A 13,692-nucleotide genomic window follows, 5' to 3' on the forward strand; every position below is an offset into this window, starting at 1 on the left:
GGGTAGGAAACTGCGAAGCGCCAGGTAAACAGCGTGAAGCTCCAGCCAGTTTATGGAGCAGAGTTCCTCTGTTGGCGACCATTTGCCCTGTGACGATATGGAGAGGACGTGAGCTCCCCAACCGAGTAGGCTCGCGTCCGTGGTGACGGATAGCCTGTCGGGCTCTTTGAAATAATGACCCTTGTTTATGGCCGGCCTGGTCCACCAAAGGAGGGACGTGAGAACTCCCGGAGGAACTCTGACCCGGAGTCGCGAGTTGCTCCTTCCGGAACGTTGATACGGCAGCAGAAACCATTGTAGGGACCTGGAATGGAAACGGGCCCAAGGAATGATAGATATGCATGAGATAAGCTTCCCCAGCAACTTAGACAACTCTAAGAGAGAAACTGTTCTTGCCCTCCTGACCTCCTTAATTGATTGTTGGATGCTAAGCCACCTGTCCAGGGACAGGAAAACCAGTTCCCGGTCGGTGTCAATCACTGCCCCCAGGTGAGTAAGTTGGGTAGAAGGGGAAAGGTGACTTTTCCTCCAGTTGATAATGAACCCGTGGTTTTGAAGGGTATTAAGGGTGAGTTTGGTATCTCTTTGGGCGAGAGCTCTAGAAGAAGAGAGGTTGAGGATATCGTCCAGATAACAGTGGAGTCGGACGGGGAAGGAGCGCAGGTGAGCGGCAAGAGCCGCCAAAACCTTAGTGAACACCCTGGGGGCGGAGGACAGACCAAAGGGGAGCGCGACGTACTGGAAATATTATAGGCAAAACGGAGGAACCTGTAGTGGGAGGGACGAATTGCAATGTGCAAGTATGCCTCGGAGAGGTCAATTGAGGAGAGCCAGTCCCCTCGCCGGGTTCCCATAAGTATCGCCTGCAAAGTGTGCATCTTAAATTTGCGGGGGGCAATGTAGCGATTTAGTCTTTTAAGGTCTAGGATAGCCCTCCAACCCCCCGAATGCTTGGGCACTACGAACAAGTGGGAGTAGAAGCCTCGCCCCCGTCAGAGGTGGGAACGGGCTGGATGGCCTTTATATCAAGGAGGTGGCGAATGGCGGCCTCCATGAGAGCCCGTTTTGCAGGGTTCCTGGAAGGGGGGGAAGACATAAAGAATTCGGGAGGGGAAGATTGAAACTCGAGTGCCAGGCCGAGGCAAACCGTGTCTCTGACCCATGCGTCAGTAGTGATGGCCTCCCATTGATGAGCAAAATGCTTGAGGCGGCCGCCTATGGGGAGGTTTGCCCTAGCGAGATCGACGGAAAGGTCGGTTTCCGGATCCCCGGAAGGACTTCTTGAAGGTGCCTCGTCTGGACCTGTCAGATGGGTCTGACCGGTCATGCGAGGAGGGGGTTCTGTAGGGAGGTTGGGAGAATCTGGGGGGGTAGGCATTCAAGGAGGGGCGAAAGGAGCCTCGACGAGGGGAGGGAGAGGGACCTCTGGGGTCGGGCCTCCGAAAAAGAGAGGGGAGGTACGTGCGTTTGTTCCGGGTCTCGGCCAGAAAGGGATCAAGAGCCGGTCCAAAAAGTTTCCCCCCAGAGATGGGGGCTGAGGCCAGCTTGGCCTTGTTTTTGACGTCCGCTTGCCAGTGGCGGAGCCAGAGCAAGCGGCGGGCGGTGACTTGGGAGGAAATGGCCTTGGTGGAGAACTTGGCAGCTTGGAATGTGGCATCCGCCGAGAATTCAGCCACGGCCATGAGTTTGGCGATGTCCTGCTGGGCTCTGAGGTTGGCCGCGGGGACATGTTGTTTGAGTTGTTGAAGCCACTTAATAGAAGACCTAATGAAGAAAGACGCGGCAGTGGATGCCCTGACTGCCCAGGCGTGGGAATGGTGAGTGCGGCGTAGGGCCAGCTCGGCTCGTTTGTCCTCGGGCTTGAGGGCCTCGAGGGCGTCGCTAGGAGTAGACCAGGAGGCTAGGCCTACAATGGGCTCGTCCACAGAGGGGGGGTCTAACAAGAGGGTGAACTGCGGGTCAAGATTGAAAAAACGTTTATCCTGGGTGGAAGGAGAGGGGGGAGGCCCTGAGGAGGCTAGCTGCCTGGAGACCATGTCCGAGAAGATAGGTGGGACGGGGACCACATCAGTCTCCACCACGGGCTGGGAAAAGATGGAGTCGAGAGGTTCCCCCGAAGCCGCTGATTGGGATGGGGTGGGGGAGGTCAGGCCAGAGGTATTCTTGGCCTTAAATAGAATGGACCTAAACAGGTGCGGTTTGAACAAACCCACAAAGGCGGGCTGGTCCGGAGTGAGGCCCTCGTCCTCCGACATGTCCCCCTCCAGTAGGTCTGCTCCCGAGAAGGGCTCACTGCCAGTAATGGACCCCAAGTCTAGGTCCTCCTCTTCCCCAAAGTGGGTAGGATCCCTGAGCTCCTGAGTTTCTATCTCCTCCATCCCCAAAGACAAGGGCAAATTCCTGTGGGATGCTACCTGCCCGTGCGAGGCCTCGGATCCGCAGAATGAACGAACGGAGGGTGCCTGTGCTTCAGGGGCCGCGGACCGTGGAGCCGGACCGGCCATGTGCTGGAGCTCTTGTGTTATGCTTTGTCGGATGGCCAACTCCATCCACTGCTTGAGATTCTCCGGGATTTCCATCATGGGAGGTGGGTGAGGCTCCTCTGGGCGTAGACCTGCAGCAGTGGGAGTAAATGTGGCCTCAGGGGCCTGTCTAGGCTGAGAGAGTGAGGAGGGTGCTGGGGAGGAGGGGAGAGGAGGTTGGGTGGAGGTTGAGGGAGTGGGGGCGGAAGGAGCCAGAGGCACGGAGCCTAACTCTCTGGACCGCCTGTCAATCTCCTTCTCAAGTGCCCTGTGACGCCTGAGGGCATCTCTCTGGGAGGCTTTAGAGGCTTCCTGGGTCTGTTTACGCAGGTGATGAGCTTTTGATTTGGCCTTCAAGGAAGTGCCACGAGGTGTTTTGTCGTCTGCCATCTGGAGAAGCAAAAAAAGAATTTTGGATTAATATTAGACGGTTGGCACGTCTGGATGCGGCCTACGGAGGCCGGGAATCCTAGCGACTGTTTCACGCCCCCCTTTGATCGAAAAATTTTTTTTTAGTAAACTGCTATTGAGTTGAGGGCCTAGCCCGGGAAGCCAATCAGCCGGAAGGTGAACGCCCAAGCAGCTACCCTCTCCGGGCGGACCGGATGGGGGGGTTACAATGCTGCTACCTCGCCTGCTGGGTAGGCTGCGGAGCCAACGGACCCTTGATGCTCTTGTAAACCTTTGTGAGAGACCTGGAGGAATGAGCGGTAATATAGGCAGTCCCAGGGTCTGCCTAGTGGTTCAATAACGTGCAGCCTGCAAGAGAGGGCCTCTAGCAACAACGGTAGGCCAGAAAGCCACATTCAAAATGGCGTCGATGTCTGAGGCCACATTCAAAATGGCGGACGCCATGCGGTGCCCCAAAATGGCGGCCGCAAACTATCTGAGGCTAAAGCCAGCGGCGGAACTCTCCTGAGCGAAGGGAGAGGCAGGGGAGCGATTTCCCCTGAGCTAAGGGCGTTCGTGGGGGGGAAACAGCGAGAAAGGAAAACCAAGGCAGGCAAGGAATGAAGCGTTTTCGTCGGAGCGAAGGAACGGCGTGCGAAGGAGGGGGGGTGCAGCGCTCGGAACGCTAGCCTCTGCCCCTGAAAAACGGAATAAAACTTTCCCCCTTGTAATCAGGATACTCCCTTGGGAGTTCAAACCTCGATTTTCCTGCGTTGCTGAAGAGAGGGTCCAATTTGAATAAGTGAAATACCGATCAGCCAAGGAGCTAAGGAGCGAACAGCCTGACTGCCACGAGGCTGAGCTAAAAACTGGGGACGCCCAGAGGACCACGTGATGGTGAGAGGCGTTCCTCAATTTCAAGCTCAGCCTGTGGGAGCCGAGACTGAAGCACCTCCCAACCTGGACGCTCGTAGCAGCTCCATGGAAAATACCATGGTCATTCACTGAATACCACGGTCATCAATCAAAGGAATGGTTTACTATGGGCCAATTTTGCTGAAATCCAGAAGTAAATGACGCATTTCAGAAAAAATGTTGTAAAGCACAGTGTCAGCATTCCAGAAAACCTCCACTCCAGCAAATAACTCTGAGACAGACATCTTCTCAAAAGTTCTGTTTTAATTGGATGGTAAACTGGAATATCTGGAGAATCCCGAATCTGAAAGTTCTGGGCTTCCTTACAATAAGTAAAAACTCAAACACATCCCCTGCGCCCATCATCACATCACATGCCCCAATCACCATCCATCCCAACTTTAGACTTCCCCTTACTTATGTGCAAAACAACATGACCTTGAATTAGAAAAAGAATGTTGTTATTTGTAACTGCATACACTCCAAGAAATTCCCCCCTCCCATTTTCCCAGGCTCAAAATGTGGCAGCGTGGGAGCATCTGGTCTCAATATGGCTTCTAAAGCTGACACACAGTCATGCGACCATGACACACTGAAAACGGTCATAAGTGTAGCCACCTGACTGTGGGGGCAATAGTTGGAGCTTCAAATCAGTCATAGAAACCCTTAGGGAGGTCCATCACAACTTTGAATGGTTGCTAAGCAATTGATTGTCAGACAAGGACTATAAGAGTATGTTAGAGATTCTTCTGATCAATTTATCAAAAATGGCTGTGCTTCTCCTCATGAAAAACTAAGCATAGGTGCGATCTTCCTCTTGACTCCCCAACCCAATAATTCTTATTAATTCCATTTTTCCTATGTTCTTATTTTCACGATCTGATAAGGCATTATCCATTAGCTCAGAATATGCATTAATTTAACAGGAAAGGAAAGAGAGTAATTTCCCAGAAACAGTACTGTATTTTGACTCTACAGTAATGACAGAAGATCATCATTATCTTCTTTTAATGACCCCGTAATTCCTTGTGGGGTGAAGTCTGGGCAACTGTATGGAGCTGAGTGTTTCCTGGCTGGATGCCCTTCCTGTTGCCATTATGGAGTGATATTCAGCAGATATATTCTCAGTGTGCCCAGAGAGAAATATCTGCCTTTACCTAGGATCAAACCAGTGGTGAGATTCAAATTTTTTTTTGCTACAGGTTCTGTGAGCGTGGCTTGGTGGTCATGGCAGGGGAAGGATACTGTAAAATCTCCAGTCAGAGGTGGTGTTTGCTAGTACTCCAAACTACTCAAAATTTCTGCTACCGGTTCTCCAGAACTGGTCAGAACCTGCTGAATACCACCTCAGGATCGAACTCACAGCCTCCTGATTATGAGACTAGAGCTCCAGCTCTAGGCCACCTTATTACTATAACAGAAGATACATTATATTATATGTTGAAGTCTAAACCATCTAATTATTTAAAAGTGTCTTGTATGAATATTCCTTTGCATAAACTGAATTTGGTACTAACCAAAAGGTATGTATAAGTGCTGTAACTTAAGATTTATAAAATGATAATTACTTAGTCTGTCAATAGACTAATCTTTGGCATAAATTCTGGTAGACTGGTTCACAAGTATCACACCTTTTGCCCGAATGTGTCAGTTAGGTATACAGGAACTTATCCAAGGAATGAGCTTCAAAAATGACATCCGCATACATTACCAGTGTATCAGCAGCATAATGTACCAATTTATATTCTAATGAATTATGCAACACACAAAGACCTAGGGTATTGCTGTCCAATACCACAAACAAAGGAGTCTAAACAAATCTCAAAATCAAAGGTTCTAAGGAGCCTTATGAATATATCAGTATTGTGTATATGAAATATATATAATTAAATATTCAATATTTCCATCCACAATTACATTTGTATTGACAAAAGTCCAGATTTCATTATCCTAACTTAGTCTAGCAGCTCACATTATAGGCAGAACTTTATTGCACTCATGCATCATACATTCTGTGTTCCCACTCTGATTCCATCTTTGCAGCTTTGGAGTGTGTTTTCCTGAATGTCCGTATCGGCACCTAAACATCTCAAATGCTTTAATCTAGCTGTGTCATAAACAGTATTAATATATAAAACCAGAAGGTCCTCAGTCCTTCCTCGATAGAACATTAAGTGACATCAAAATATAACATCAAAGGAATTTACTTAAGAGTTAGCATATGTCTTAGTAGGACTGTTACTTTTCAGCATATCCATCATTTTTGGGATGTAAAACAATATAATTTTGAAATTATATGAACAGGTTCTGCAGTTATGTTTTACTTATAGCACATATCCCATTTGTTATCCAACATTTTTACCCAGTATATGTTTTATTTTGATCATGAATAAATTTCCTCTGTGTGGTGCTTCACACATAGTTAGTTATATCTTATGTAGAAGTGAAGTTATTAAAAAATCAAACTGTACAAAACTAACTTTATAGACACCATGTGTACATTGTATGTAACTATCTTTAAAATTGAACCCTTTGAAGAATAATAGGTCCAAACTCACCCCAAATATGTAATATTGGAAACTGGAGTGAAGCGATCAAAATGTCCTTAAATCCTTTTTTAGTTATCGAGCATCTTCATTACATTATTGCCACAATTAAGTTGTAGCTTATTTTGCAAGAAAACTTGGAAGAAAAATTGTAATTCTAGTTGTGATTCGCTGTCCAAATTTTTCACTTGTCCTTAAACTCATTACTTCACCTTAAATGGTAAATTCTGCGTATTCAGAGACTTGAGGTAACCAAGCTATTGGAACAGATACTCAAACGGCAAGAACTGTAAACAAAGATGGTTTGCAGGATTGAAAAGACAGTTATGTGTTGAGAATATTTTATATAATTCCTAGCTGAAACAGAGAACTTTATAAGGCATAAGAATAGGACATAGGAATCAGTATTTGAATGAGCTGGAAAGATATTCTGTTGCCTGAATGTTTTGGGATTGGAAGGAAATATGTACTCAGCCCTGCTCTCATCTTGCTGTTTCTCTATTTAAAAGGAGAATATCATCTATTGATTGTTACATGAATTTTATATTCATATATACAATACACACGCATATATAAAATATGTTTCATCTGTGTACTGTCTAGACTCTGAATTAGCAAAATTTGATCTTCCACAGTCAATGTAACAACATACAAGTGAGATTTTTTTTTTCAGGATTTTCTTTCAGATTCAAGATAAAAACAGTTTCCATATTCCATTGTACTCCAGCTATCAGAACAAACAGGTTGTTTCCTGTAAAAATTTTAACGGAAACAGGAACTGTATAATTTTAAAAACTTTCTGATTGTGTTATATTGATTTTTGAGATCTTAAATATTGCCCTGAGCTGATATAATAGAAAGAAAATAACTCCTTGTCATCGGAGCTATTTGTTGTTTAACTGAAATTCATTTAGTAGTAATTGTTCAGTTTTTTTAACTTTCTTAACCTCTATACATAGTTTGCTAAATTACCCATATTAACCTAATGACTACGACTCTATAAGACATAAACTCACACACAGACACATGCACACGAGCATGCACACAACTGAAGCATGGTTTTGCACACCATTTACTTGACAAAGATTGCTTCAGGAAAGCTTAGAGCAACTTCTAATGTTACTGGGATTACAGCCAATAGATTTTGAGGTACTGCTTGTGTGAGCCAAAAATTGATTTTTATTTCAGAGTAGAGAGAGCTTGGAAGCAAGATTTTTCTTTCTTTCCTACCATAAGCATAGCTGAACAGTAGAACTGAATTCATTTTTGAGGATCTACATACATACATCATGTTGTGATACAAATATTTTTTAACTTTCTTATCAACTAATCTTTGTCTGTAACTACTACAAGTAGAATCCCTTCAGAGGTTTGGTATTTAACTGACTGAATGCCAATGCTAGATTTTGGTCCTAAAATAAGAAATTGGAAGTGTACAAAATTATCCCCAGGGGTTTTTAAAATATGTTTACCGAGTGTGCTAAATACTGGGAGCAACTGTTACCAGCATGTACTTGCAATTACCACATGTAAACATGTAAGTTGGTTTCAGTCTTGTAAGAATGTGAATATACTGCAAAGAGAATTTTAATTCGTTCTCAGCCAGGCCTAACTCATGGACAATGTTGAAAGGCAAAAAAAACATGTGGCTTCTTTGATACAAATGCAGCATTATGCTGTGAGGAATGCAAACATTAGTTTCAGAATTCTTTGGAAATCAGATTTACATCCTGATTTTCAGTTACATTTTAATCGTGCAGTAATTATTCAGTGCAGTTCTCAATGCATAGCCATAGATGAAAATTTAAGGCAACCAGGAACAAGGCAAGTGAAGGTACTTATTAATAATATCGGGAAGTAGCATTGTCATTAGTTCCTCACACTTTGTTCAGAAAAGAAATTGAAAGTCAAAATACAGTCCAAAGCTCCTAATCTAATGGCAACCCCCAACACACACGATGTTCACATGTTCCCACTTAAATTTTATTGAGCAGTAAGACTTGCTCAACCACTTTGGTAGAAGAGATTTCCCATTAGATATCCATATTAGTTTGCTGGTCATGTGTATCTTTAATCTTTTTAATTCCAAATAACATTTCATATGGAAACAGGTATCAATATAGTTATTGGTGAAGTGAATTAATTTGCTGTCTCCGATCCAAACAGGCTTAGACTTTCTGAACTAGGGCAGGTAAAAACAGTATTACCAGGACAAAAAGAGTACAATTAGCTATGTTAGAGTATCCAACAAGAAAGTGCTCTTCTCCTAAAAAATACGTCAAGAAGCATGATTGGGAAAAGTTTTTAAAAAATAGGGAAGCTTATAACTCTTGTTAATCCAAAGAATGGAAGCTGAAAAGCTTTTAGTAGTAGATTTTGATAAAACACACATTTTTTTTATAAATCTACAAGATCTGTGCTGCTTTAAAACTGAAATACTCATTCAAAATATTAAAAAGTGTATTTTTGGTAGTAGTAGTCTTGCTGGTAGTACAGGAATTATATTTACAGATAATATAATAATTTATAAGAATAAGCATTATTTTCTCCTTCTGGCATAGCAAGGGCTGTGGCAATGAAAATATTACCTAAATGAATATGAACCAATTTATAAGTTAGCCAACAAGATTTTAAGATTATTTGTGAATTTTCCTTCATGGAGTAGTATGTCTTAGTGCTCTTCAATATTCAAGCCCACACATTTCTATACACTTTTTATATTACACACTTCTTATTTTAAACTTACTCCTCCACGAGTCATCTGGAAGATGGGATGAACAAAAATGTTGGTCAACATGAAAATAATGTAGAGATGCTATATCTAATACATTGGAGAGAGACTGGGTTTTTTTCCTCTTTGCTCTTTAGAGTCCTTTAAATTTATGCATTATCCAATTTATTGGAATAAAACAAGGGCCATTAAAAATGCAAACAAGTCCAAGTTTGGGAATCAAAGCCAATTTCCAAGGTTTTCCTAAAAGTGAGAGCACCATTCTTATCTCTCATACATTGCTGTTCCAGAGGGTGGTTAGTCCCTGCATTTATTCAAAATAGCAAGAAGATTTCACTTTGACTGCTCTTAGTCTTAGAAAGCATAATGCTGGATTTGGACAACTAGCAAATGTCTACTAAACTGTTTAGTGACAGGGTCTCACATACAGTAAAATGTGTGAAGTTCAGATCCTGTGCAAATTAGAGGAACTTTTTTTCAGTACTAAAATAGTTTCCTCAGTCCACGGAATGGTGGATAGTGCGCCACATTAAAGTACTTTTTCATAACATTAGTGTTTGATCTGAGTAAATATCCAAGGCATTTTTACCAAGACAATTTTCCTTGTATCAGATATATTGATGTAGATTATCTTAACCAAATATAAATACTGCAGATTTCAGCACAGTCTTTTTGGACTATTTCTTGAGAAGCATGGATTTCCTTAAGAAGTAAACCGTAGAATTTATCAAAGCTATTTTAATTATCTTATTTGTAAACAAGCATTTTCAAAATAGGTCTCATATCTACCTAAGAATGTTTTAAGTATGCAAGTGTAGGATTCATAGAATGGCTTAGATTGCAGGTTCTTAATATTTAAACATTTGTGTGAAAGAAAGAAATGACTTGTAACAAGTCCTGTAGTCGTTTGTTTGTTTTTGCAAAACACACAGATTTATTAACAAATCTTTGGTGGAAGGATTATTTGATCACTATCCCCAATGTATGGAAATCATGCTTTATTTAACAGATGCATATGACTTTAAAAAGCAGCACGCTTTAATCTGAATTATTTGCAAGCTCCGTATCTTTGTGATGTGGTTTAATTTAATAAACAAGGAAAGTGTGTGCAGTTAATACAGATTTATCAGTACTTCCTATAGTGTTCTTACTCTTTCCCCATTATAATACTATTTCAGTTTTGTGTGTATATATTCACATAGTTTGCTTGCATAAAATGCAGCTCACTGATCAGTCAAGGTGTTAGATATGCTGGCTGGGATTGCTGAATATACCCGCTCCTCCTCTTTTAGTGACAATCTTGGTTAAAAACCATTTGCAAATACAATGGTAATGAATGGTAATAAATCATTTTCTGGCCAATGTGCTCTTTTACAAATAAATTTCATGCTGGAATGGCTGCTTGGTATGAACGCAATAGAATTGTGGCTGTTCCATCACTGCAGATTTTCAAAAAAAAAACCTGGACAACCATTTAACCAGGATGGCTCTCCTGCCTTGAGCAGGGGATTGGACTAGAAGGCCTTTAGGGTACCTTCCAGACCTATGACTCTATGGTCTAATGCAGGGGTGTCAAACTCAAGGCCCGGGGGGCGGGGTTATCTGGCCCATGGTGTGCTTAGATCTGGCCTGTGGGCCAGCCCTGGTAACAGAGAAGGACCAGCATGCAAAGCCTCTCTGCCAGTGAAAATGGAGCTCGAGGGGGCCATGCACGGCCCACCAGGCTCCGTTTTTGGCCACTATGGCCTCCTGCAGCCCTCTGCCAATGAAAACTGAGCTTGGGGAGGCTGCACAGGAGCCGCCTGGTCTATGTTTTCAGCCACGACAGCCTCCTGCAGCCATCTGCCAGCGAAAATGGAGCCTGGGCCATTGTGGCCGAAAACAGAGCCTTGATGAGTGACGTTGGAGCTTGAGCTGGCCATACCCCTGGCCACACACGCCAACCCCCACCACAAGATCAAACACAACCCTGATTTTGTCAGTGAAATTGAGTTTGACACCCCTGGTCTAATGAGATTAGCACCAGCATAGCTGTGTGAGGGAATTTTATCTGAATGAAATGTTAATAAACAATGATCTTCACGTCATCTCTTTCTCTCTCTCAGTCATGTGTTCATTTAGTGACCATTTCACTTAATGGCCTGGTCACTGGGACAGAATGTGGTCATAAATCAAGGAGTGGCGGTATATGACTCCATTTCTAGCCCGTGCTGTTAGCGCAGCATTCCATTCTTGGTTCTGTCCAATATTATAAAATGCTTCCGTCTATGAATGTCTTTTCTCCATTTGTTAACTCCAAATAGGAATTAATCCCCAAAGTACACTTAAAACATTTACTGTTTGCCTAATTTGCCTTTTAACAATCTGACGATCAAAAATAGAAAGGTATGAGAACTGGTTTAGGAGAATAGCTACATCAAATGATGATTTTCCCCCCTTCCATTGTTAAACCTGGTTTACTATCTTCCATGATGTAGTTGTTAGGAGATGGCAAGATTAAGTCTCACGGCATGGGTCATCTGAAGCAAGGGAGCATTTCCAGTTTTAACCAAAAAAAATTGCTCTTTTTTTTTTCTAGGCACACCAAAGATTTCCTCCTTTGCAGACTGTGGGAGCTGTCTATTGCAGTACTGTAGTGCCCTCTAATGGTGAGTACCATATCTATAAACTTTTCCTTAAAAGGATTTTGGTTAGATGCTCAAGGAATTTGTTATTAACAATTATGCTTTTGAAAATGAAAAAAAAAAAATTAAAAGAGAAGATTAACTTAGACCTGGTAGAGTTCTTGGTGTGGGGTTTGTTTGTTTGTGTTGGGGGGGACCTTTTTCTGTTCAAATAAATTAATAAGGCATCTTGCTTGCTTTAGTCTTTCCACAATACTGAATTGCAAAATGCGGTGCACTGTTATTTTGGGGGAGGGGTCATTTGTTTTTCCTTTGCATGTATCTGCTTTGTTAAGGATCTTTTTCCACGGCTATTTGTTCACGACAAAAAAACCAATTGATTCCTTTTCGAAGATCCCATCTTTGTAAGCTGTGGGGAAGCTGTTTGGAGCTTCTGCTCTGAGCTTTTGTTCTGAAGGTCAGCTTTCTTTTGCAGACAGTCTCCGGCACATCTATGCTTCTGCTTCTCCTTCAAAAGCCAGCTTGTATATATTCTGCGCATTTATTACAGTTCTGCATTCTTTCTGTTTTGCAAATATATCCATGGATGAAATGTTCACAACGGGTGCTTTTTAAGACCTTTGTTTTATTTTCAGCATTTCGGGTTGAATCTGAAATGCAGATGTGATCTTAAGCTGACAGATTTCAGCTTTCTCTGCTGTGCAGAGTTCACCTCATCTATCATGTGTGACAAACAAATATTGGTTGAGTTTCTTAACCAAATTCCTTTAGTGGCATTTGCTTCTAAATACACCTTAATCTGTATTTAGGAAAGGTTGTGGTCTGCAAACCTTTGTCCTGTCTGTCTGTAACTCACCTGGTTCTGGAAAATGCTGAAAGACAACTAGGTGAAATGTGAAATAGTGGTAAGACATGGAATCTATACCTTCATGTTGGAATGTCATAGCAGATAACTTATTTTCCAAAGCATTTGAAGGCAGAACAAGAAACTAACCAAAGACAGAAGGAACCTGGAATTAAGGAGACACTTCCAAACAGTGAGGACAATTAACCAGCGGAATAGCTAGCCTTCAGAAATCATGGGCACTCACTCCATCACTGGAGGTTTTTAAGAAAAGATTGGACAGTCACTTATCTGAAACGGTGTACAGTCTCCTGCTTCAGCAGTGGGTTAGACTAGAAGAGTACCCACTGACTAGTTCACAAAAATATAAAATCCAACTAAGGAAAAAAAAAATAACTTCATGGCTGTCTAAAAGAAGACTTGCATGGTGTAGATAAATTTCTGGTTTTAAATTTCTAAACATCTTTTGAACATCGTAAGATAAAGAGGATATATTGTGGTGACCTTAAAAACTTCTTTCCACTCTAAAAATGCATTTTGAAGACTCATGTTATTCTATTAAAAAAAGAAGCAAATAATCAATGCTTAAAACTATTTGTTTTTCAAACAGATATGTTAAAAAGCTAAACAGCCTAAAGAGAATACAATGTTGTAGAAATAAATAAAAAATTGATATTTTATTGTAATTATAGGCATTGGCCATTTAAAGTATTTAAAAACCGTCGTGCTATCAATATGAGATTTTTCTTGGGGATTCCCTGTTACTATGTTACTGGTGGGATATTAAAATTAGTTGACTATCTCGTGCAAACTTCAAATTTCCCAGATAGGCAATAAAACCAGTGCACGCTAGTCTGTTGATAAATATCTAGTGGTGTGTATGAACAGCTGCCTGTTGTGCTGTAAAGCTGGAAATGAGCTCTTGCTTACTACAATTTTGAGTAGCTCCATTTAAATTACTTAGCATTCAGACAGGTACTGTTGCGATATTTCCCTTAGAGGAATATATATGTAAAATGAAAGAGTTGTACTATATTTAATTAGGAGAACAGGAAGAATAAAGTTATTGCTTCGTGTCTGAATATATTTTTTTTCTGTAAGCAACTTAGTTAGCTGGAGG

The 13,692-nt window shown here is 42.1% G+C and overlaps 2 protein-coding genes across 2 annotated transcripts in view; one reads left to right on the top strand and one right to left on the bottom strand.

Annotated features, from left to right (window-relative positions):
* Positions 1 to 13,692, top strand: part of MCU (mitochondrial calcium uniporter) — a 118,306-nt gene that overhangs the window by 87,536 nt on the left and 17,078 nt on the right. The window contains exon 2 of the mRNA XM_087932344.1: positions 11,683 to 11,752. Coding sequence (XP_087788470.1) covers positions 11,683 to 11,752 — 70 coding nt within the window. The remainder of the gene's footprint in view (positions 1 to 11,682; positions 11,753 to 13,692) is intronic.
* Positions 1,233 to 2,579, bottom strand: LOC148125765 (uncharacterized). The gene has a single exon (XM_087932072.1). It carries the CDS (start codon positions 2,577 to 2,579, stop codon positions 1,233 to 1,235), a length of 1,347 nt encoding a protein of 448 aa, XP_087788198.1.

This window comes from Pseudonaja textilis, chromosome 4 (assembly GCF_049901715.1).
Source record: "Pseudonaja textilis isolate UNSWEBS1 chromosome 4, rPseTex1.2, whole genome shotgun sequence".
Lineage (NCBI taxonomy): Eukaryota > Metazoa > Chordata > Lepidosauria > Squamata > Elapidae > Pseudonaja > Pseudonaja textilis.

Coding starts and splice junctions, on each gene's coding strand:
- LOC148125765 (XM_087932072.1), bottom strand. CDS start 2,579: ATGGAAATCCCGGAGAATCTCAAGCAGTGGATGGAGTTGGCCATCCGA.